The sequence below is a fragment of the Trichoderma aggressivum genome (assembly GCF_033847375.1).
Source record: "Trichoderma aggressivum f. europaeum strain CBS 100526 chromosome Unknown scaffold_005, whole genome shotgun sequence".
In the NCBI taxonomy this organism is placed as follows: Eukaryota; Fungi; Ascomycota; class Sordariomycetes; order Hypocreales; family Hypocreaceae; genus Trichoderma; species Trichoderma aggressivum.
The window spans coordinates 800,896-822,151 of NW_026946371.1; the positions used below are offsets into that span (position 1 = coordinate 800,896).

Sequence of the window (21,256 nt, forward strand, 5' to 3'; positions counted from 1 at the left end):
CTGACTATATCATGTCTATCTTAATACTTCAGCTCCTTCACCATTTCTTCCGACACCTTCTGGGCAATCATAAAGGTAGGCAAGGCCGGAAACCACCCTGGAACCTTAGGAAATGAGCTTGCATCGACGACTCGAAGCCCATCAACTCCTCGCACACGAAGCTTATTGTCCAGAACGGCATTGGCATCACCATCGGGACCCATGCGGCACGTACAAGTTGGATGGTGGCCAAAAGTCTGTCCCTCAAGCCAACTTGCATCAACATCAGGATCAGAGCAGCTGCCATCAGCGTTTAATCCGGAGGGACATGCGGGTTCAACAACTTCAGCGCCGCTGCGTACAAAGTTTGGACGGATGCGGTTCATTGTCTCCCTCATGACGCTCTGATCAACTTTATCTCCGTCGCTGGCGAAGAGATTGAAGTTGATCTCGGGTCGGTCGCGCGGATCTTTGGTTCGGAGGCGGACATATCCAGCGGTGTTTTGTGGGTTGCCTTTGACCATGCCAACACCCCATGTGCCTGGGGGATCTTTTGGCAGATTCTCGTTCGTCTGGTTGCTTGGCCAGAACCCACGGAAAGGAACGCCGGCTTGCAGCAACCAGATGTCGTTGTCACCGTCGAGAGAAGCATTTGTCTTGAGTAGAGGATAACCGAGAACTAATGAAGCGTTGATGTATGCCGCGCCTTGCGCGACAATCGGCAATTCTTCATTGTCCATCAAGTTTTGACCCACGCCAGGGCTGTCAACCACAACGTCGATTCCAAGAGACTCCAGGTGGTCCTTTGGCCCAACACCGCTAAGCATGAGAATCTGCGGTGAGTTGAAAGCGCCGCCGGAAACGATAACCTCCCGACGAGCTGTGGCATTGCGTAGTACGCCAGAATCATCATCGTTATGGCGAATATCACCACGATAGAGTGCTTTGCCCTGTAGGTATTCCACACCCACCGCTCGTGGTTTAGCATGCTTGGGTTTGTCGAAAAGAACACGAGTAGCAAGAGAGTTGAGTGAGATGGTCAGCGGATGGTGTGACGCCGCTGTTTCTTGTACCAGATAGCGAGAGCTGTACCGGGTACCGTTGGCGTACGTATGCAGGGCAAGGCCGTAAATTGCTTCTTGAGTATCACGACGGGGATTAAGCACATTAGGGTCTCTCCTCACTAGGTCGGTGAGCGGCTGCTTCTCGCCAATATCCTCAGCAAGTGCCTTCATGTAGGGGTTTGTCACTGGCTGGGGCTCGCCCACGCGGTTGGGCATGGACGCTTGGAAATAGCCCTTGAAGCCATGGCCGGGAGTTTTCGGGCCCAGATAGTTGTTGTGCTCAATTTTCTCAAATATCGAGCGGAAGTTCTTGGAACTATGATTGACAAGACACATTCAATGGTTAGTAAAAGTATAGGAAGAATGGAAAAAGAAAAGGGGTTGGCGGTCTAGGGGGTCCAACGTATGGACTTACCTCCAACTGTCATCTCCCAGAAGCTCTGCATAGCTATCCCAAAGCTTATCCGGAGGGAGATGTACATTTAATCCATTGATCATGGATGATCCACCGAGTGTGGCACCCCGAGGATAGTAGATACCAAGAAGCTCAGAACCCTCGGGAGGATCTGTCTTTCCAACCCAATAACGGCCCTCGGGCGTCATCCAGGTAAGATGGTTGAACTCCAAGTTGCGTGGATCACCCTCTGGATAATGCTTGCAGAAGAAATCCCAAGTCAGCCCCAGAGGATACCCACTTCCAACGATTGGTACGTCAGCTCCCTGGTAACTGCTGTCATCGCCGGCTTCAAGTAGTAGCACAGAGTATCCTCCAAGAGCCAGATTGGAAGCCATTGTACCACCTCCAGGGCCACTTCCTATGACAATGTAGTCGTATTCATTTGATTTGCCATGGTGGTCAGCCGTGGAGGATGCAGGTGCTGCAGCAACGACAGAATTGAAGAATAACAGAAGTTGGGATAAACTCCCAAAACGTTGAGAGGAAACCATATTTAGTTTAAGTTAAATATCAAAGTTTTAGAAATAAGATCTCTTGAAGAGTAGAGACAACTTTAGATTGTTGTTATGTTTGACAACTTCCAGCTGACGGTTTATATAGACTCAGTTCGTTGATGCCAAACCGTAGATCTTCGGCTTACTAAATTATGCTTATAATCCGGTAGTTGCTTTTTCCGCCAGAGACTGATTTTCCCGCATATTTTCGTTAAAGGGCTTACAAATAAAATAGTTGTAAACTACACGTGAGATGTGAAAAGAGCCATCGGACTGATTCTTAACGATGCATTCACCGGTTGATCCGGAACTCTTGCCTATTTCAGCACATTGGTCAAAAACTCCGAATCCTGCCTACATTGAAGCTTGCTCAAAGCCTCATCAATAGAAATTATGAAAGCCAATGGGGTGATATACATGCCGGTCGGCAAAAATCATATCTCCGTATCGAGATGATGAAGGCTCATGCCTCCTGCGGGCCGATCAGCTGTTCGGTTATTACGGTACAAATGGGATTGCTCCTGTTAAATCCATATTCTAATATTACATCGCAATCAAAAGCTCACAGTTCCCTCTTCTTCCTCAGAGTATCATAAGCCTAGGCTCGAGCTGAATAATTGGTGATTGTCTGGTCTAGGATATAGTAGCGTGAGACCGGATCACTAGCACGGCAGTTGGGGGCGTTTTGGTGACGGAGATGAGGGGAGTGTTTATCTATACTATCGTTTTGTAATACAGAATTGGGCTTCTTTTCTGGATACATGTAGGTACATAGGTAGTGATGCATTAGAATTATACCATTGATAATACATTAATAGTGGCTACGATGTGCAAAAAAGCATATTGCAATTGAACCTTACATAGAGCACTGTAACTCCGAATGTTACTTGAGATACAGGTACAAAAGGAACAATTAGATCAGTGCTTTAAAAATGGTACGTAGGCAATATTCGCATCCTTCCGGGTGTATCAGAGCAGCAAAGAGACAAAAAGATAGAATCGTGTTGGGAACCTACTATCTATCTGCTCTAAAATGCTCAAATCCTAGTTCCTATTATATAACCCTGTATCACGGGATGTTTATTTTGAACATAGGAGCCTTATCAACGATGCTCGCTCCCTCTTATTCAGTAACTGGCGGTCAGCACCTCTGTCGACTAAGAGCTGAATAAGGCTATCATTTCCAGAATCAATAGCATAAGAGAGTGGCGTGTGTTTCTTGAAGTCGATCGAGTTTAGTTAGCACCTTTGTTAATCAGGAGCTGAATAAGCTTAATATTTCCAGACTTGATAGCATATGAGAATGGAGTGTCTCCGGTTGAATCAACCGAATTGATGTCAGCGCCGCTGCTGAGAAAGAACTGGACGAAATCAATATCTCCATTTATAACTACAGAATGAAGCGGCGTATGTCCACAAGCATTTTTAATTTCTGTATCGGCCCCTTTATGCAAGAGAGCTCGAAGAATATCCTTGTGTCTCGTTTCGAAGGCTATTAATAATGGCGTCTGATACCTATGATTTTTCGATTCAATATCGGTATTTGAGTCAAGAAATAATTGAACAACTTGTAAATCACCCATTTCTAGAGCGGAGAAAAATAGTTGGGTGGCCATCTCATCCCATGACTTGGGAGTCACTCCATGTTTGAGCAGTAATTTGACAATAGCCTTTCGTTTGTAGGACATAGCATAAAACAACGGCGTACCACCGATATTATCTGTTACATCGAGTCGAGCACCGGCCTTTATAAGTATCTCAACTACAGCCACGTTTCCGTTCCAAATAGCATATAGCAACGGCGTCCGGCCAAAGGCATCCGCAGAATTTATCTCAGAAGTATTGCCAAACAGTAGTAAGGTGAGTCTTCTGTACCAGCTGCGACGACCTCGAGCTAATAACTGAACGACACCGTCAAAGCCGTTTCCAGCAGCCCAAGAGAGGGCTGATCGGCGATATGTCCAATCTCGAGCATTTACCTCGTCATCATTGGCCATAGTGGATAGAATCATCTCTACCATTCCATCAAGTCCCAAATATGACACAACCATGAGCGTTGTTAATTCCTTGGGGAAACTTATATTCGAATTCTTTTTCCAAAAGGCCTGAAACCAATTCTTGCAAACGTGGAATTGGCATCACATAACTTCAATATCGACTGCGCCATGGGCTCGCGTATCTTTGCGTGCGATTCTCGGAGGTGTGTAGCACAAAAGCTGACGGAATAGTCGAAAAGAATGCTATTCTTCGTGGATTGGGTCTCGTGGCCTTCTGGGATTGGCCGATCATAGGTACCGGACAAGAGAAGATAAAAAATGCAAATCTCCGCCAACATCTTGTGGGACTCATGCGGTGATAGAATATGCTTCCACTCAAAGTCCGGATTGATGGAATCAGTTGACGGTAACCTGCCATCTCGAACTAAGAATTCTCTCGCAGTCTGGTGGAGTAGATAGACCCTTGAGTGAATAATCGTTACAAAAAGTCCGCAGGTATCCCGTATATTCTCTCTCAAACGATCTTCGCCTTTGATGCCAATCTCGTTATAAGACTGATGATGGCCCCAGATAGACAACGCAACTCCTAGTTCTCCTAATGACAGGCTCTTTCAGATGCGACAACAATTTGTAAAATCCTTATGGCCTCTTTAAGATCATGACTTTTGGATAGTATCCTGTTATAGGCCTCATCAACTGTCTTTGGGGTATTGGCAGTAACCTGAAGTATCCCGGCTCTGTCAATATTTATGTCGCTCTCGATAAGATCCAGAATGAGGTATACCCAAAGATAAGTCCTATTGGGTACTCGAACAAGCTGCTCCAATAATGTATATCGTTCACTTCGGTTCAGTTTCAAACGTTCACCAATATCCTCTACCCTAGCCCTGATATATATATCAATCTCTGCAGAGATCTTTTTCATTTCTTCATCACTTTCCCCGCTCAGATGAATAGTAGGCATTCCAGGCATTTGTAGGGGTTGGAAGCCCCGTCGAATGTAACTGAACGGCCTGCTTGTTACGAGAAATTTCAACTTGATGTTGAAGCTGCTCGCGGGGCCATATAGCTTGCACAATTCTTTGGCAAGCTGAGACCGTCCGCAATTCTCGCACTCATCAATTGCGTCAAGAATAAAAATTACTTCTCCAGCGTTAACATTTTGGGCTGCGGTGTGAAGGATATGCCACAGATCGCTGAACGAGGCGAGGAAACGTCCCCCACCAGCTTCGACTTCATTGACGATGGCTTTAGTGAGCAAACTAGGGTTCTGCTGGAAAAGCTGGTACATAAGACAACAGAGAGCACTGGTAATGCTCTTCTGATCATCAAAGTCATCTTTAAAGAAGAAGTAACAGACTGTCGTCTCTGTCGTAGTCAAAATAATATTGTCACCCAGGTATTTGGTCAGGACTGACTTGCCACATCCTGGGTCAGCAGATACCCAAAGCAGTCTTGAAGACGCACTCTCTTTCCAATCTTTGAAAAGATGGTGCCGAATAAACCATTCGCATGCTCCGGCTACTCGGTCTGGATTTCACTCCTTGCGATCGCGGTAGGGCGAGGTATTGAGTCTTTTCAAGATTTCCAATTCTCTCGCTTCAAAATGCCTCATCTTTGGGTAACCAGTAGAGCTATCTTGTAAAAGCTGAGGCAAATTTGTTGGTACTGAAACGGCTGTAACCGATCTAAGAATATGCGCGCGTCGGATTTGCTCTTAGAGTAACACTTACTTGTATTCCAATGTTCCAAAAAGGCTTTTGCAGCAGCTGCCGCTGTGGCAGCTGCATAAATTTGCCATGATTTGTTTTTGTGGCTGTCTGCATAGTCACAAACACCTTTGATGACTAGAACGGCAGGAAATGTCTCCCATACTCCCGCGCCCTTCATTTCGAAAGCGATCACCTTGTCGCGGGCAGCAATACTATCTCGGTCTTTTCCAGATCTCATGACGGTATCTCCCGTGGCCACAAGCCCGAAATGAACTATGGGCTGGGGTTCGATTGATGCTTGTAATAACCTGGTGCGAGTCCGTGTGTCCAGGTCTCCGCATCCAAGCATCTCACAGTTCGCTTCCATGGCCGAACAACAGAAATCATCACCATCGGTGCTATAACATATTGTACATTCTGTCGGCAGATGGTGCCTGTGGAGATGATTCGGCTTGAATAACCGGTCATTCATTAACCCCGGATATGGTATCGTAAGGCCAGATCGCTGGCGCAATAACCAAAGATGCTCTAACATTTTGTTCTGCAATTTACATCGGCCTTGGTTGGTCTGTAGCTTGGCTAAAATCCCACGAACTTCAGGTCCAGGCCTTGGCAGGTTTTCTCCAGGAGTATCCTTTCGCACAAACGTGTTCGGCAATCTCCTCCCGAGATCGTACTGAATCAGCCCTTCACTGATGACAATGTCACCAAGAAAAAGTTCACCGGAGAGCCCGAAAGGAGCACCACCACATATTCCAACCACCAGTGCAAGCTGAATACCGCGAAAGCTGGCGCGAAGATGGGCGGCGGCAACTGCGGTGGCAACCTTCCCCATGTTGGGCATGTGCACGAGAACAACATTGTGAGGCCCAAGCACACCCAGCGAGTAAGCGTTTGTGTCTACTTGTTCTTTTCCATACTTTTCAGCGTCCCAATGGGTATCAAATAGTCCTTGGAGGACGCTCGCTTCCAGTGGCAAGGCACAAAGAATAGCGATTTTGAACTCATGCCGATTTTTCGGCGGGATATGATCGTCTGACATCGGCCGGGTCTGTTAATATGGCATTGATTCCATGTAATTAGATGTAGCAAACTGGACATGAAGCGCTTTTAGATAATTGAACTTCGCTTGGGCATCAATGAAGCGTTAAGGATGAGGCTCTCAGGACGGCACACGGATGTGACTTGTAAGTACGGAGGTACCGCGACGCGATAGGTCACATTTGTCCAATAATCGGTGATTCAAGGCAGCCTCAGCCAGTTTGCAATTCGCGCGTGTTTATTGGAGTATTCATTGGAGTATTCATTGGTTAGCCTATGAGGCAGAGCAAACGATAAGGAATACTCCTTATAAGCCACCATTCACTCTCAGCAACCCAGCATACGTAATGAGACTATATGACAATTTTCTTTAGGCATTTAAAACATGATGCTATGATAATTAGTCTCACAACGCTCAAAGCGAATAGCAATAACTCTTTCGCAGGTTAATCGCTTGGACATATAGAGGCAAGATAACCATCAAACCGTCTAATCCTCACGCAGTTTCATAAATTTCTGTCGCTTCGGCGCAGATTGTCAACGCTTGCTTAGAGAGCTCCCCATAGTCTACTACATACTTCTTATTAATCATTCCAGCCTTTAATTCAGCAATAATGCTGTCGCGAAGCTTTTTCTCAATCTGACGCATAGAAATAATTGCTTTACGTTTCCCCTCTTCTCAGCATGCAACGCACAGTTCAGCAACACAATATGACACACTAACCATTGGGTAGACGATCCAGAGGAATATCCGTCCTGGCAGTTAAATCGTTCAACTTGGCTATTATATCCGAAATCGTCTTCTCTAGATTCTTAGCGCCATCGCTAGGCTTGCGGGTTGCGGTAAATGCTGAAAAGAAAGAACCCTTCGATCGGGTAGTCTCTTGGAGGATGGATTTGCTCTCGTTGAAGTCGACTTTGATCTGCGCCAGGATATCCAAGGCACCGATGGACTCTGTAGATCCGCTCACATGAAGCGTTTTGCGCTGTGGAGGCATTGAGAGTGGTAGTTCAGGATGGTGATTGACTGGTGTTAGAGGTTTGTCAGGTTTAAGAATACACTACACGTATTCGGTCAACCGTTGAACTGGATATAAGCGCCAATTGCTGCCTGTTCTAGAGTGAAAATGCTATTAGTTACAAGCACTTAACGCTGGACTTGATGCTTGTTACGCGACTATTCGGTTTAGCTGCTGACGTCCTGTGTTGCATTAGAATGAACCAGCTGTAATACTATCAGTTAGGCCTATGCGGTATATGTAAGCATTAGGCCTCGATTCAGGCACCCCGCATGCAAACAAAGGCGATTTCTCAGTATGCCTACGGATAGCATAGCCTCGCTTCAAATGAGGCTGAGGCCCGGCAATCCATCCTGCATTACAGCAGCGTGATCGAATGGTGTTGTGGGCCTGATGGTCGGCATATATCCTCTCGAAAATCTAGTGATTGGTCTATTTAGTCTCTCATAGTGTTGTTGAATACGTTTCTACGTTTGTGTGTCCGATTGTGTATTCTAGAAGTGTTGTTGAGTCCATCTTACCATGTTCGCGCATTTAGAAATGGCCGCTCCCAAAGCTGACGGGATAATCACCGGAGATATGAAATATGAGCAGCGCCTGTTTCAGTATACGTTGAGTACAGGCGCCGAAGAGCCTCATTTCATAATGTTCCGAGGTCTGCAACGACTCAATATTATCCAGTTACAAATTGAACTGGCAAAAATAAAGAAGCTCTCCTCGGAAACCAAGCAGTTGCCAAAGACTAAGAGCGAAGAATTAACGAAACTTCTTCACGACTATAGTAAGATGCTCATGTTCATTAGCTGTATCATTGATTGAACTAAAGATAAACTATACGGTAGCCAACGCCATCCGCGACTACGAATACCTCAACACACTAATCCCCATCACCGGATCTCAGGCCCGAAACCAGCGCCTCGACATTGAGCAAGCCTTTGCCGAAGTGGGAAACCTATCCGAAGACCCAGGGACTTACCGTCGACTGCCGGACACCTCGATGCTAGCCAGCGACCCACTCCGCGATATCCTCAAGGCCGTTCTACCAAAGTCTCTGACGTACACCAAGAGGGAGATACAGCGGCGGACGCCAGAGTTCCTAGAGGGCCAGCCGCCTGTTGAAGTGTCAGGATTCGTGGACAAGTTGGCACGGTTTATCGTTGCGTTTATCGGCGGTGCGGCACTTGTGGTGCCGATGCTGATTATGAGGTTGCCGGAAGTCACATTAACAAAGAGCTTGGTTACGGTGTCTGTTGCTGTGTTGCTGTTTGCCGTGGTGCTGTCACTTGTTCTGAGGGCATCTAACACGGACACAATGGTATCTACAGCGACATATGCCGCAGTTTTGGTAGTCTTTGTGGGAACAACATCATAAATACGAATAATGAATTAGAAAGCAAATATCTGTATAATTTGTTAAGTTAATGGCTTGATAAGTGTAGCCAACTAGAAGGCCTTTAGAAGTTCCACTGCCTCTTCTACACCATCATTCTCCACCACCAACGTATTTAGTTTCCGCTCCAGTGCCACAGCCCAGCTCTTTCGCCTCTGCTAAATATAATTACTCCGATGAATCCCCTTTTAATTCTCCATTTCCCAGATGTAAAAAAAATTCCCAATAACCTCTGCACTATGCTTATTACGCAGAGCCCCCACTAAGCCTTCCCTGGAACAATCCCCGATTTTTCGTCCAAATAAACCGACGTCATCCGCTGGCGACTCATGCAAAGTGGGCAGGAGGTGGGGAAGGAGGGGTTCAGAGGGGTCACGGATGGACTTGCCCACGCAGAGCCAAAAGCCTCAGTGCGGCAAGAGTTGCCATTCTTTGGCAAATGGCCTCACCGTTGCTTCTTTCCGTTTTTGTTTTTGTATTGCACCTTATGGCATGATGATTGTTTGGGTAGTCACGATGAAGGTTAATAGGTAATTGATGGATGGCGAATTTGGGGAAGGTGCATTAATAATGAATCGCCAATTGGGTGGATAATGAATGACATCGAGTTAGTATAGCTGCAAATTGAAAGAGTATAAATATCCTCTTGGAGCTTCGCTTCTTTTCTAAGCTCCAATTCAGTCTATACCCATCTCTTCTCGTGTCATCTCTTGTACTTGAATCTTCTTAGCAACAACAACAACAACAACAACAACAACAACAACAACACCATCATCATCATCACCACAACCAACACAATGGCCAGCAAGACCTTCAACGTCGGTGTCGTGGGCTACGGGTAAGTTACACAACAGCTCCAATTGCAAACCAACCACTAACATACTCTCTCTCCTCCTCCAGCCTCTCCGCCAAAGTCTTCCACATCCCCTTCATCACCACAACCCCCGGCCTCAAGCTGCACTCCATCGTCCAGCGCTCCCCCAAGCCCAACGACTCCGCCCCCGCCGACTACCCCGACCTCAAGCACTACACCTCCTCCGACGACCTCATCGCCGACGCCGACGTCGATGTCATCGTCGTCACCACCCCGCCCGACAACCACTTCGACCTCACCAAGAAGGCCCTCGAGGCCGGCAAGCACGTGCTGACCGAGAAGCCCTTCGTCCCCACCTCCGCCGAGGCCCAGAAGCTCGCCGACGTTGCCAAATCATCCGGCAAGCTCATCTGCGTGTACCAGAACCGCCGCTGGGACGCCGACTTCCTGCTGGCCAAGCACCTCATCCAGACGGGCGCCCTGGGCCGCGTGCTCGAGTTCAACACGCACTTCGACCGCTACCGCGCCGACGCCCCGACCAACTGGAAGGGCCAGCTGGGCATCTCCAAGGGCGGCAGCGCCCTGTTCGATCTGGGCACCCACCTCATCGACCAGGCCTACGTGCTCTTCGGCCTGCCCCGGTCCGTCCACGGCCGCCTCCTCAACCAGCGCGAGGGCCGCCCCGAGTTCGAGACCCCCGACGCCGTCGTCGCCCAGCTGACCTACCCGGACGGCCTCATCGTCAACGTCAACATCAGCGCCCTCAGCGCAGAGGTCGACCAGCTGCGCTACTGGGTCCGCGGCACAAAGGGCAGCTTCCGCAAGTTCCACCTCGACCCCCAGGAGGACTACCTGCGCGCCGGCGGCAAGCCCACCGACGCGGGCTACGGCGTCGAGAGCGTCGACCGCAGCAGCCTGACCGCCGTCGACGAGGCCACCGGCAAGTCCAGCCAGGTGCCTGTGCCTGAGCTCGCGCCCGAGACATACCGCACCTTTTTCAGCGAGTTTGCCAAGGCTTTGCAGAGCGGCAAGGCCGAGGATGTTCCTGTCAAGGCTGAGCAGTCGCGGGATGTGCTGAGGATCATTGAGGGCGTTTTGGAGAGCGCAAAGACGGGCAAGGACATTGTTCTTGCTTAAATGGGGAGATTGGATGCGGAAAGGGGGAGAGTTTGAGTGCATAAGATTGTATAGATGAATTTTGTATATACCAGCTGTACACATACGAGCAGCAAAAATGTCGATGAGGTTTACGACAAAAAGTACTGGAAAAGTCGATTTTTATTGTAGGAAGCATGATTGCCACGGAAGCTGAAACATTGCATCGGGTTGGCTCGTTGCGGCTACATCAAGATAAATACTGAGATTTAGCAAAGCAGTGCAGCAAGAAAATAGTTCACATATACTCGATATGAAAAAGCTATCCGCCTAACAAGCATCACAACCAAGAACATACGTGAGATAGAAAAAGTCATCAAGGTTAAATAAAAAAAAAAAAAAAAGAAATGGTCATGATTCTATACGCGCTGTCGCTATGGCGAGTTATATCCTATCCATTCACCCAGAAGAGAAGAAGAAAAAAAGGAGAAGAAAAAAGAAATTATCCTTAAAATGTAGAGCCCTGCTTTACATGAGCAAAACCGCACACACCACCGCCGCCAACGCCGTCATCATCGTGGCACTGCCAGCCGATCTCGCGCCCATGCTCTCAATCTTAATGGGCGTGCCGAAAATGGTCGGGTTGTACTCAGCCGGCTCATGCTCTGCGAGGGTGCCGTTCCAGCAGTACTGCTGGAAGCACTTGCTGCAGGCGTCTGGCACGGGGGTCCTGGTGCGCTCGAAGCTGCGGGACAGCATGGCGCAGCCGACGCACACGGGCCAGTTGGAGTCGCGCGTCGAGTTGCCCTGGGTGACGACATCCCAGCCGTTGGTGACGACGGCGTTACGCTCGTCCAGCTCGTACGTCATCGTGAAGGTGGTAAAGTTGGAGTTGAACTGGTAGGGGTAGTTGGGCAGATAGACGATCAGGGGTGATTCGCTCGTCACGTTGGTGGAGTTGCAGCCAAAGAAGACGGGCTTGGTGTTGAAGCCGAGGTTGAGGAACGTGTTCCTGCCGGGGACGTAGGGGAAGCCGGTGCCGTTGGAGATCTTGTCAATGGCACGCTCATACGTGGCAATGGGAGAGGCACCATCGGGCCAGGCGTTGTCGGTATCGGCCGATGAGTCGACGGAGAAGACGACGTCGACCTTGCGCTCCTGCAGGAGGTGAGGGTGGTAGGGGATGTTTTGCAGATCCTCACCACCATCAACCAGCGTCAGCCGCTCGCTGCCGGCGCCGGGATTCCGCTCCGGGTTCCAGCCCTTGAAGGGGTTGGGTGTCCAGTCCGCAATATCGTTGTTATCGTTGCCAAGCGTAGTCAAGATGCCGCTCACAAACTTGATGACAAAATCGGGGATTCCCTCGGGTATAAGAGTGCTGTTGCCGTCCTGGAGATAGAGGATAATCTGGTTGAAAAGGGTACTGGAAGTGCCCATGATGTAGCCGACGTTGTCAAAGCCAACCATGCAGCTCTCGTTCCTGGGCAAGGTGCCATTGGCGAATCTGGAGCCGGCGTACTTGAGCGGCACGTAGCCATTAAGGGTTGGGTCAGATGAGCCCATCTCCCAAGGATTGATGTCGAAGACGGTAGAGTTGTTGGAGATGATGATCTGACCCGGTGCACGACCGTCTGCAACAAGAAAAGGGAGAGGCGTTTGTGCGTTTTTAAAGTCGGGATCATCGGCAATGGAAGAGAATGTGAAGCCAGGGCCGCCATTGGTAGCATCAACAAGCTGATATGACAGCGTGCGACCCCAGTAATCGGTGATGGAACGGTCGTAGCCAGCATCATCCTTGGCATCAACGTCTTGGAAGATTTCATTGTAGTAGCCTACCAAGCTATACTGCTCAGGTCCTGGAGTTTCATGTCAGTCCATGTGATTTCGGCCTTGTTCTAGAGTCTCTTAGACTTGACCTACCTTTTAGAATGGAGTGTTGCGTCTGCCAGATGGTATCCGAGTTGAGCGCATCCTGGATGGTGGTGAAGTTGTTGGTGTAGATGCTGCCCACCAGCCAGCCACCTCCAGAAAGGCCGGAGAGATAGGTTGCACTCTGTAGCAAACCGCCCAGGGCGCCTGTGTCGTTACTACCCGGTGACCGAGAATCCCAGGCGGCAATGGCTCCGGCTCCGTTCAACATGGCTCGGTAGCCACCTCCAGAGATGGCCAGGCCGATGTTGGGCAACGCCGTGCTGTCCTTTTCAACATTGGACAGATACCTGTCGCTGTTGAAGCCAGGGATGGCGACCTTGTTCAGAAAGGCACGGATGGGCGCAATGGTCGCATTGCGTCTCCGAGGGAGCCATTCCTTCTCCTGGGGACTCAGCTGGGAGCCGATGCGAATCTGGGGACGCGTGCTGGGGCAATCGACTGGGGAGGGCGCATAGCCCTTGGGTGACTGATCGGTAGCTCGGCTCTCGAGAGACCGGGGGAACTCTTGGAGATCACGAGAGTAAATGTCGTGAGGAGGCACTGGGAGAGGGAAAAGTGTATGTTAGTCTTCATGTTCTTCATAGTCCATGTGTGATTCGTGTATCTCGGTAGGCCTCAAACCGGATGGATGGAATGAGAAGATGGCGAGTATCCAATGGTCGAATTCTCAACCATGGACACTCATTACAGCTGAGATTTATTCAAAGGCAGAGCCCGTAAATCCATTCTCCTGTTTTTTCCCTCCTGGATTCAACAGCATCTAATGACTAGATTCGTACCTGCAGAAGCCCCGGCCGGTGCCAGGACAGCCGCCGCAGCGAGCAGAACCGCCAAACGGCCCATGATTAAAGTTGAAAGTGATGTTTCGGAAGGCCAAAGAGGTAATAGAGCTGAGCCTTAAATAGAAGAGTAATACGATGAAAGTTTCCTGAGATAAGCCCAAGGCAGCAGGAAAAGAGAACAAAGAACAGCAAACGGCTCGTTCGGGCGAAGACGCGAGTGAGCAAACAGGAGACAAAGCAAAATTAACGACCAAGATGAAAATATCAGCTCAGACCGTGCAGTGTCATGAACGCCGAGAACAAAGCAACACCCGATGACGGGATCAAAGAGGGACCCTGCGGAGATTTATTCTTCTGTGAATCGACCCAAGGTACAGAAAAAGTATTATTAGCACGCACCTTTTCTTACCAGCCCTTTCGAGGAACCCATTGCGGTGGCTTAGTCGATGTTTGTGGCCCTCCACAACGTGCTAGTCGCTCTCCGCTAGATCATCTCACTTTTGGCAGCACCCTCCGTGCATCATGCGGATCCGAACAAAGTACAAGTCGATCCGCGCCAGGGCCCATCGCTCTGCATGAGGCCAAGGGGGCGGTAGGTTTGCGCGAATGTGCTCGCACTGCCTGCCTGCCTGGTGGCTTGCAAGCCGTTATCGAAGCATGAGCGTCGAATAGTCCGGATGGCGCTTATTTGGCTTCCCGTGCCTCTCCGGCGCCATCATGTCATTGTCCGTCCTTGTCCAGTCCAGTCCAGTGCTCATGGCCAACACATACGTGTACTCGTACACAACACAACACAACACTGAGCTTCTGGCAAGGGGAAATTAGGGTTGCGGGCGGCCGCCGCCAATGGCACGCATGTGAAATTTGAGTCGCCTCCAGCCGCCAATGGAACCGCCATACCAAGGGCTTGCCAAGGGACCAGCCGCTTCACATCGTTCCTTGGCGGGCTCTTGCACTGTGACGCTGTGACGAAACTGAGACCCGGGCGAGGGAGATGACATGTGGTCCCGTTGAAGGAGCGAGGCGGTGCCATGGGAGCACAAGGGCCACTGAGCCCGAGCCAGAGCATCATTCTGCCATCTCTCGCCGGGCTCCCTGTTTGCCCATCTTGGATAATTCCTCACAGCAGTAGTGTTCGACGCCTGGATAATACGGAGCCCGTACGAGTAGATTTTTTAACTATCTGGCCGGCGGTTTAGCGTCCAGCTCCGGCGTCCCTGGGGGCGTGTGTGCCTGAACTTTGTTGCAAGGACACGTTCAAGGATGGCCTTTGTCACGTCCGGCAGCGAACCGCACGGCACTCTGAAGCCACGATGTGACGGATCTGCATGAAAGAGAAACAGAAGCTGCCGCTGCTGGGCCATGGCCAGCGCAACGCTGCACTGTGCAGTGGCTCGTACGCACAGATCCGCGGGTCAGCCGCAGACAGAGCAGAGACGCCCAGGATGAAACCCTGTGAGCAGATTGGCGTTTCACCCCATCTGCCCGTGCCCATTGCCTGAAAGGGCAGCAAAATCCCTGCAGGGCACCGCAGGCGTGTGGAATCTATCTCGTGGGCGGACGAGGGCGCCACCTTTTGGCCCCAGAAGCTGTCGCCCGTTTGCTGCCCAAGAGGGTCGCCGATTCGAGGGTCCGAACATGGCCAGATTCGAGATTTGACAAATCGAGCATCGACGGTCCGGAAATTGAAGCCACGAATTTTCCGGGATTTGCAATGATTTGAGGCAAAAGATATGTCAGTTCGCAGATGGGATTACATTGAGGTAGGTAGATAGTAGATGCTCGAGGGCAGAAAAACAAGAGGCCTCTCTTACCGCCCTCGGCACATCTGTTTCTCCCTCCCTCGAAACCTCGCGACCTTCCACTTTGCACTTTGTCCCTCCCAACACAACACGGCACACGAGACAAAGGCAATTCTCCTTTCAAGTCAAAGCTCCTCTCAGCCAAGATGCAAATCCCAACCAACCGCATGTCCACCCGAGGCTGAGCTGGCAAATGAGAAATAAGGACGGACACTCACACCGCCCGGCCAAGGCTCGGCTGACCACATGGCTGTGCTTTCTTCCCAAGCCTTTTCTGCGCTACTGTACGGAGTGCGATGACTGCACTGCTGGCTGCTCCGTCCATACGAGTCGCAGCACACGATTGAGCAAAAAGTTTCTTCCATCTGTTCGTGCCATGACAACTCTCATCTCCTCCGATCTTTGCTGTTCTTGCCATGTTCTTCCTCCAAATCCCGCGGATGCTCCGGGAACCGAGGCGCTCAGCTCAGCCAAAAGAAACGATGGATCGTGATCGTCAAGTCCGCAAACTAACGTCAGAAACCACAGGGCCGCCCCTCTTCTGAATCCCGGATCCCGCCATCGAGGTTCTTCCAACATTCAGTCGGAGCGCTAACAAGCCCCCCCAAGCTAATGCCAGTCGGCCTGGCGCCCTGCCGAGCTTGCCGAGCCCAGCCCAGCCAAGCCAAGCCAAGCCCTGGGGCCCTTGTCGCTGACCAACCAGAAGCTCGACGTCAAACGGTCTCGGAATGTTGCTGTAGCCCTAGGTCGGGCATATCGGAGTCTTGCCGAGGCGAAGGGCTCTTTGGCTTTGGGTTATGCGCAGGAAGATAGTCGTAGAGGCTTTGCTGGAGAAAGAACAAAAGGATCGTAGCATTTGCGTAATATAGTTGATTATCTGATATGATTCGCTGTTGCAGCTGTTGTGGAGAGACAAAACGGCGTCTCTCATATGCACGGAGTCTGTGCAAAGGTGCCAACCACACGCAGCCAGGGTTGTACAAAGAAACGTCTAGCCTTTGTCTAATTTCCCGCCGTTGGTAGGTGCTGGTGTTGCTTGAGGCCTCCAAGGATCACCACATGTAGGGCGAAGCAGCTCGAGGGAGTTGCTCAGAACAAACGAACAGAATCCCTGGCGTCACTCGCAATCACTTGTTCTTCGGCACGAGAAGTGAAAAGTGACTGTGCTCCTTTCCCATGAATTAGGCAAAAACACTAGGATTCACAGGTTTGTAAACGCCCACGTCATGTAAGGAGGTGTTTCCATTTCAAAAGAAGGGGAGAATACCGTCTATTGGTCTCTTCAGGGGCACTCGGAACTACTAGGGGATGGAGTTGCTGCCCAGCATTCCATCTTGGCTCTCCAGCAGGCCTGTGGCTGTGGGATTCAGCATCATATCGAGATGCAGAGGACTTCTTCTAGTGGGCGGGCTGTGTTACCATAACCTAGGTAATGTAGTAAATTCTCCTGGTATTTGGCATCAGGTCAATACATCTTCGCAAAATACAACCACTTTCAAGTTCTCCAAAGAGCCCAATCTCAACCGCCCCCCCGTATCTCTCCACATGAACATTCAGCATTCACTGATGCCATGTCCTTTCTAAGCCAACCAAGACGATGCCTCCCACGCATGGCCCAGTTCTGGCTCACAACAAATGGTCAAGCCATATTGCTCTCCAAGATGCTCCCCCCAGATGTATAGACAGACTGTCTAAGCCAAGAAGAGTGTTCCTGCTGTCCCCTTGCGTAGAAAGAGCAAAACCCAACATCTGATACAGAAGTAACAGATACTGATAACTTCTTTCTTATTGAGTTGTCTGTAGGTCTTCATCAGTTCCTCGAAATCATCTTCCTAACCTTGTTAACATCTCTCTCTTGTGGCAGTACATTCAAATCAGCGTGATTCAATCCCAGCCCCTATTCCATCATACGTCCCTCGTTACGAGTAGCATAATCTACCATCTATACAAATGATTTACCAAATATTGAAAGTTTGTCTGAAGGAACTCTCCCTAGCAACAACTGCAATTACGCCTTCCAAACCTTCCGGTGTATTCAACAGCTAGTGTCCGCTCTCAACTCAAACTTGCTTGTACGATCGAAATACTGCTCGCCTCGGTCCAGCCATCGCATATTATGTCGGTCATGTTTGGTATCTCGATCCTCCGCCATATGGTTGGTAAGGATCTCGTGCCTGTATCAGATTTTGACCTGCGACTAGATGCTACTGTCTCACGAGTCTTGCTCTCATCAGCATCCCCTGAATTTCCATGCTAATTGTCCACCATGACTTCTTTCGCGTAACCATCTAGGAATTCCCTCTTCTTTGATGTGAGACCAGTAGTGGCGTTTTCGTGCTACCTTAATCAATACAAATCTCGTATCGTGGTTTCAACTCAAGGATAGTCTCGGGCCGTTTCGAAGGCGGAACCCCTTTTCAACGACACGGCCGGCACCCAAATAATTCAAATTGCAGTAATGTGAGAGGATGCATCGTTCTAGAGATAGAATGGGACATGGCCTTGAGCAGCTATTGATGTTTCTCTGGAAGAGTTTCTCTAGGCTCGAGGCAACGAGATGGTTACACCACAGTGTCTTGAAGATGGGTACGTGCGGTTCCAAGTCAAAACATGCCATGACTGCCACATTATGCCCACGTCTACTGCATGATACCAGTCATTCATTACTTGGGCTTCAACGCATCACGCAAGTCTCAACGGGTCCCATCAAGCTCTAAAACAGGACATTATTCCATACAGCTACAGAGCACACTTGTTACATTTATGGAGCAAAGTTGCCAAAAAAAAAAAAGATAAAGAGCCTGTGCGATTAGTCTGCTTCCCCAAACGGACAAACATGAAAAAGAGGCCTACTACGAAGCCATGATAACAGCCTAGAAGTGAGGTAATGCGAAAATCCCAAGAATAGGACCAAAAGTAATTTGGGCCTTATTTCCCGTTTTGAACCCCGAACTGAGCACTATCCGTCGAATGAATCCTGTAAGTAAGATCTCATGTTACTTTGTTCCCTATTACAGTCTGCTGAGTATGTTTGAGTAAGGGCAGCTAGCCCCAAGTTACGTGACCAACGATTACGCGCCAGGGGGGGGAGGCGGAGGGGGCTGATCGCTGGGAGGTGGAGGGGGAGCATCCCCAGAAGGAGGCGGCGGCGGCGGTGCTGATCCCGAGTACTGCTGGATGAGAGCGTTGAGAGGACCAAGACCTGGAGGAGCAGATAGACCGGCAGCACCCGCCTGGGGGAGTCCAGGAGGCGCACCCATACCAGGTGCAGCGCCATAGGCACCGTACGCAGCAGCATAGTTGGGATACCCACCCATTCCAGGAGCCTGGTGCTGCGGCGCCTGGTGAGCCTGTTGGTGCCACGGAGCCGCTCCTCCAGATGAAGAGCCATAGTTCTGTCCATAGTAGTTGTTGTTTTCGCCGCTGTGACCGTTGCCGTTGCTATTATCGTGGCCGCGATTGCGATCGCGTGCCCAAGGAGCCGCAGAGCTTCCTCCGTTGCCTCCGTCATTAGAGTCTTGGTTGCGGGATCTCCAGGGCGCGGGTCCACCGGTAGGTCCTCGTTGCCATGGCTTCGCTTCGCTGTTTCCATTGTAGTTGTTGCCGCCTGGGCCGGCCTCGATCTGCGCTGGGGCAGCTCCGGAGCCGCCGCCAAGTTCTTGCATGAGTTGCTGGAAAGAGGGCGTTAATTACTGAACAGTATTCTGGGGAAAAGGAATGGACACATACCTCCATTTCACGATCAACAGCATCACCACCTCCGATCCTACCTGCAGCAGGGCGACCACCACCCGCATCGTTGCGCCAGTTGGCACCTCTCTGGCGATCTGGACAATCTCTAGCCATATGGCCGGCATTGCCACAGACTCGACAGATGATGCTGGCGGTATAGTTCTGTCGCTCGGGACAATCGTATTTGCGATGTCCAATCTTACCACAGTTCTGACAGGCTTGGTTCTCGTCATCTCGAAGAGTTCCGTTGAGGGCCGCAAGTTCTCGAAGCTGGTTACGCTTGAGTTCGTTTTGGCCTTCAGGAATCGAAGCTGCCTGCAACGGGGTGTCAGCATCAAAGGGTATCAGCATGATGGACGTGGAAGGGGGAGACTCACGGTTTCAATGACGTTGTGGATGAGCTGCTTCGCCTTGTTGACCTTTTCTTCGGTATCTGCCATGATCAAACAGTGAAGGTCTTCCTCCTGGTTACTGGAGTGAGCTGCATCAGAGCGACCCTTGCCCTCCTTGACGGAGCCCTTTCCACGAATGGCAATCTTGGCTCCAGAGTCATTCTCCATCTTCTTGAGTGTATTACCACGGGGTCCGATAAGTAAACCAACTTTGGGGGAGAGCTATGTGTTAGTAACTGAACTTGATAAGAAACATCGGAAAGACTTTAGGATTAGACAGGCACAATCAATCGACGGAAGAAACCAGAGCCCCTTGCAACACCACACATCGGCATAGTATTGAGGGTCTGGTCATAGTCCAAGTTGAAGGAAAGAAAAAAGGGGGAGTTAGTGGTTAGGGTTAAAGGGTTAGCAATCATACTGAAGTTAATCTCCGGGTAGTCGTTAACAGGCACGTAGACTTTTTCCTGGGTCTTTGTCGGCCTGCGGTAATCCTGGGGCGGGTGGTAGTTGGGAATGGTCTTCATGGCCTTTTCGATCAGCTTGTGGCGCTCGTCCTCGAGGCGCTTGCGATAGCGATATTCTCGGGTGTTGATACGTCGACCATGGTTGTCGTACTGGGGTGGCGGTGATGGGGATCTGTGGTGTCACAGCGTTAGTGGCTGTTGGTATGCTCGCAGAGAGGCTGTGATGCGAACATACCGGTCACCATCTGCGGGGACAACGTCGTCGATGCGAAGCTTCTGGCTGATTTCCTCGATACGAAGATGCAGAGTGTACGCCTCGAGCTGCTCGCTCGTCATGGACGAGAGAATGGCGGTCGGGAGCCCCATAAGACCGGCAGCCTTGTTCTCGGACGCGTCGCCCCATCGATTGCGCTTCTTGCGGCGGCGAGGGCCATCGGCTTCGCTTCGTGGCTCGGGATCGCGGCCTCGTTTGAGATCGCGTTCCTCGACAAAGCCATCCTCTTCCTCTTCGCCGCCGAAGCGCCGCGATTTCCCAAGCGGGATGTTGTTCGAGCCCGTGATGCCTTGGCTCCTCCAGGACATGATGGCGGCTGATGCGGTGATGATTCTGCGACAGAGCAGAGAAGCGCAAAGATGAACGCGTTTGGCTTTGATGAAGTGATCGCTGTGGCCAAATTGCGCTGCATCGCCTCTGAAGTTTCGAGCTTTGGTTGATATCGGAAAATAGTTATTCCGGGATGCAATCTCATCATGGTTGGTTCAGCGGCTTCTAGAACAGGCCTGGCACTAAAATACCAGCGACCGGCCCCTAATTTGAACCGCTACCTCTGGTCCCCCTAGAGGCGGAGCCGAGAGACAGGTAGCTGGTACTCCGATTTAGGAGATCGGAAGTCTTTGCCCGTGATAGAAACATGTACCCTCCAGTCAGTACCGAAATGACTTGCCGCGGCTGTTACCCTGCAGTACATTTCGTACTCAGTAGGACCTTGGTCTAATAGGACCGGATAGCAGGTAAGAAAGTGGCGACAACCTTCTTTTTCTTCCACTGCGGAGATGGAGGGAGGGCGGGATGGAATGAGGAATCTGC

General features: G+C 50.3%; 7 protein-coding genes across 7 annotated transcripts; 2 read left to right on the forward strand and 5 right to left on the reverse strand.

Moving 5' to 3' along the window:
- Positions 1-20: 20 nt before the first annotated feature.
- On the reverse strand, positions 21-1,991 carry Triagg1_2156 (CAZyme family AA3; the record flags this gene model as incomplete). The annotated part of the gene is made up of 2 exons (XM_062896306.1): positions 21-1,359; positions 1,459-1,991. 2 exons carry the CDS (start codon positions 1,989-1,991, stop codon positions 21-23), a joined length of 1,872 nt encoding a protein of 623 aa, XP_062759012.1.
- Positions 1,992-4,586: 2,595 nt separating this feature from the next.
- Triagg1_2157 (uncharacterized protein) lies at positions 4,587-6,745 on the reverse strand (the record flags this gene model as incomplete). The annotated part of the gene is made up of 3 exons (XM_062896307.1): positions 4,587-5,359; positions 5,725-6,101; positions 6,165-6,745. 3 exons carry the CDS (start codon positions 6,743-6,745, stop codon positions 4,587-4,589), a joined length of 1,731 nt encoding a protein of 576 aa, XP_062759013.1.
- Positions 6,746-7,463: 718 nt separating this feature from the next.
- Triagg1_2158 (uncharacterized protein) lies at positions 7,464-7,742 on the reverse strand (the record flags this gene model as incomplete). Its single annotated transcript, XM_062896308.1, has 1 exon — positions 7,464-7,742. The coding sequence occupies one exon, from the start codon at positions 7,740-7,742 to the stop codon at positions 7,464-7,466; it is 279 nt and encodes a 92-aa protein (XP_062759014.1).
- A 561-nt stretch (positions 7,743-8,303) lies between these two features.
- On the forward strand, positions 8,304-9,135 carry Triagg1_2159 (uncharacterized protein; the record flags this gene model as incomplete). The annotated part of the gene is made up of 2 exons (XM_062896310.1): positions 8,304-8,544; positions 8,606-9,135. The coding sequence occupies 2 exons, from the start codon at positions 8,304-8,306 to the stop codon at positions 9,133-9,135; spliced, it is 771 nt and encodes a 256-aa protein (XP_062759015.1).
- Positions 9,136-9,950: 815 nt separating this feature from the next.
- On the forward strand, positions 9,951-11,104 carry Triagg1_2160 (uncharacterized protein; the record flags this gene model as incomplete). Its single annotated transcript, XM_062896311.1, has 2 exons — positions 9,951-9,991; positions 10,054-11,104. The coding sequence occupies 2 exons, from the start codon at positions 9,951-9,953 to the stop codon at positions 11,102-11,104; spliced, it is 1,092 nt and encodes a 363-aa protein (XP_062759016.1).
- Positions 11,105-11,590: 486 nt separating this feature from the next.
- Triagg1_2161 (uncharacterized protein) lies at positions 11,591-13,837 on the reverse strand (the record flags this gene model as incomplete). The annotated part of the gene is made up of 3 exons (XM_062896312.1): positions 11,591-12,918; positions 12,983-13,534; positions 13,774-13,837. The coding sequence occupies 3 exons, from the start codon at positions 13,835-13,837 to the stop codon at positions 11,591-11,593; spliced, it is 1,944 nt and encodes a 647-aa protein (XP_062759017.1).
- Positions 13,838-18,649: 4,812 nt separating this feature from the next.
- Triagg1_2162 (transcriptional regulator family: Zinc finger, CCHC-type) lies at positions 18,650-20,751 on the reverse strand (the record flags this gene model as incomplete). The annotated part of the gene is made up of 5 exons (XM_062896313.1): positions 18,650-19,249; positions 19,308-19,625; positions 19,688-19,924; positions 19,987-20,341; positions 20,405-20,751. 5 exons carry the CDS (start codon positions 20,749-20,751, stop codon positions 18,650-18,652), a joined length of 1,857 nt encoding a protein of 618 aa, XP_062759018.1.
- Positions 20,752-21,256: the final 505 nt, after the last annotated feature.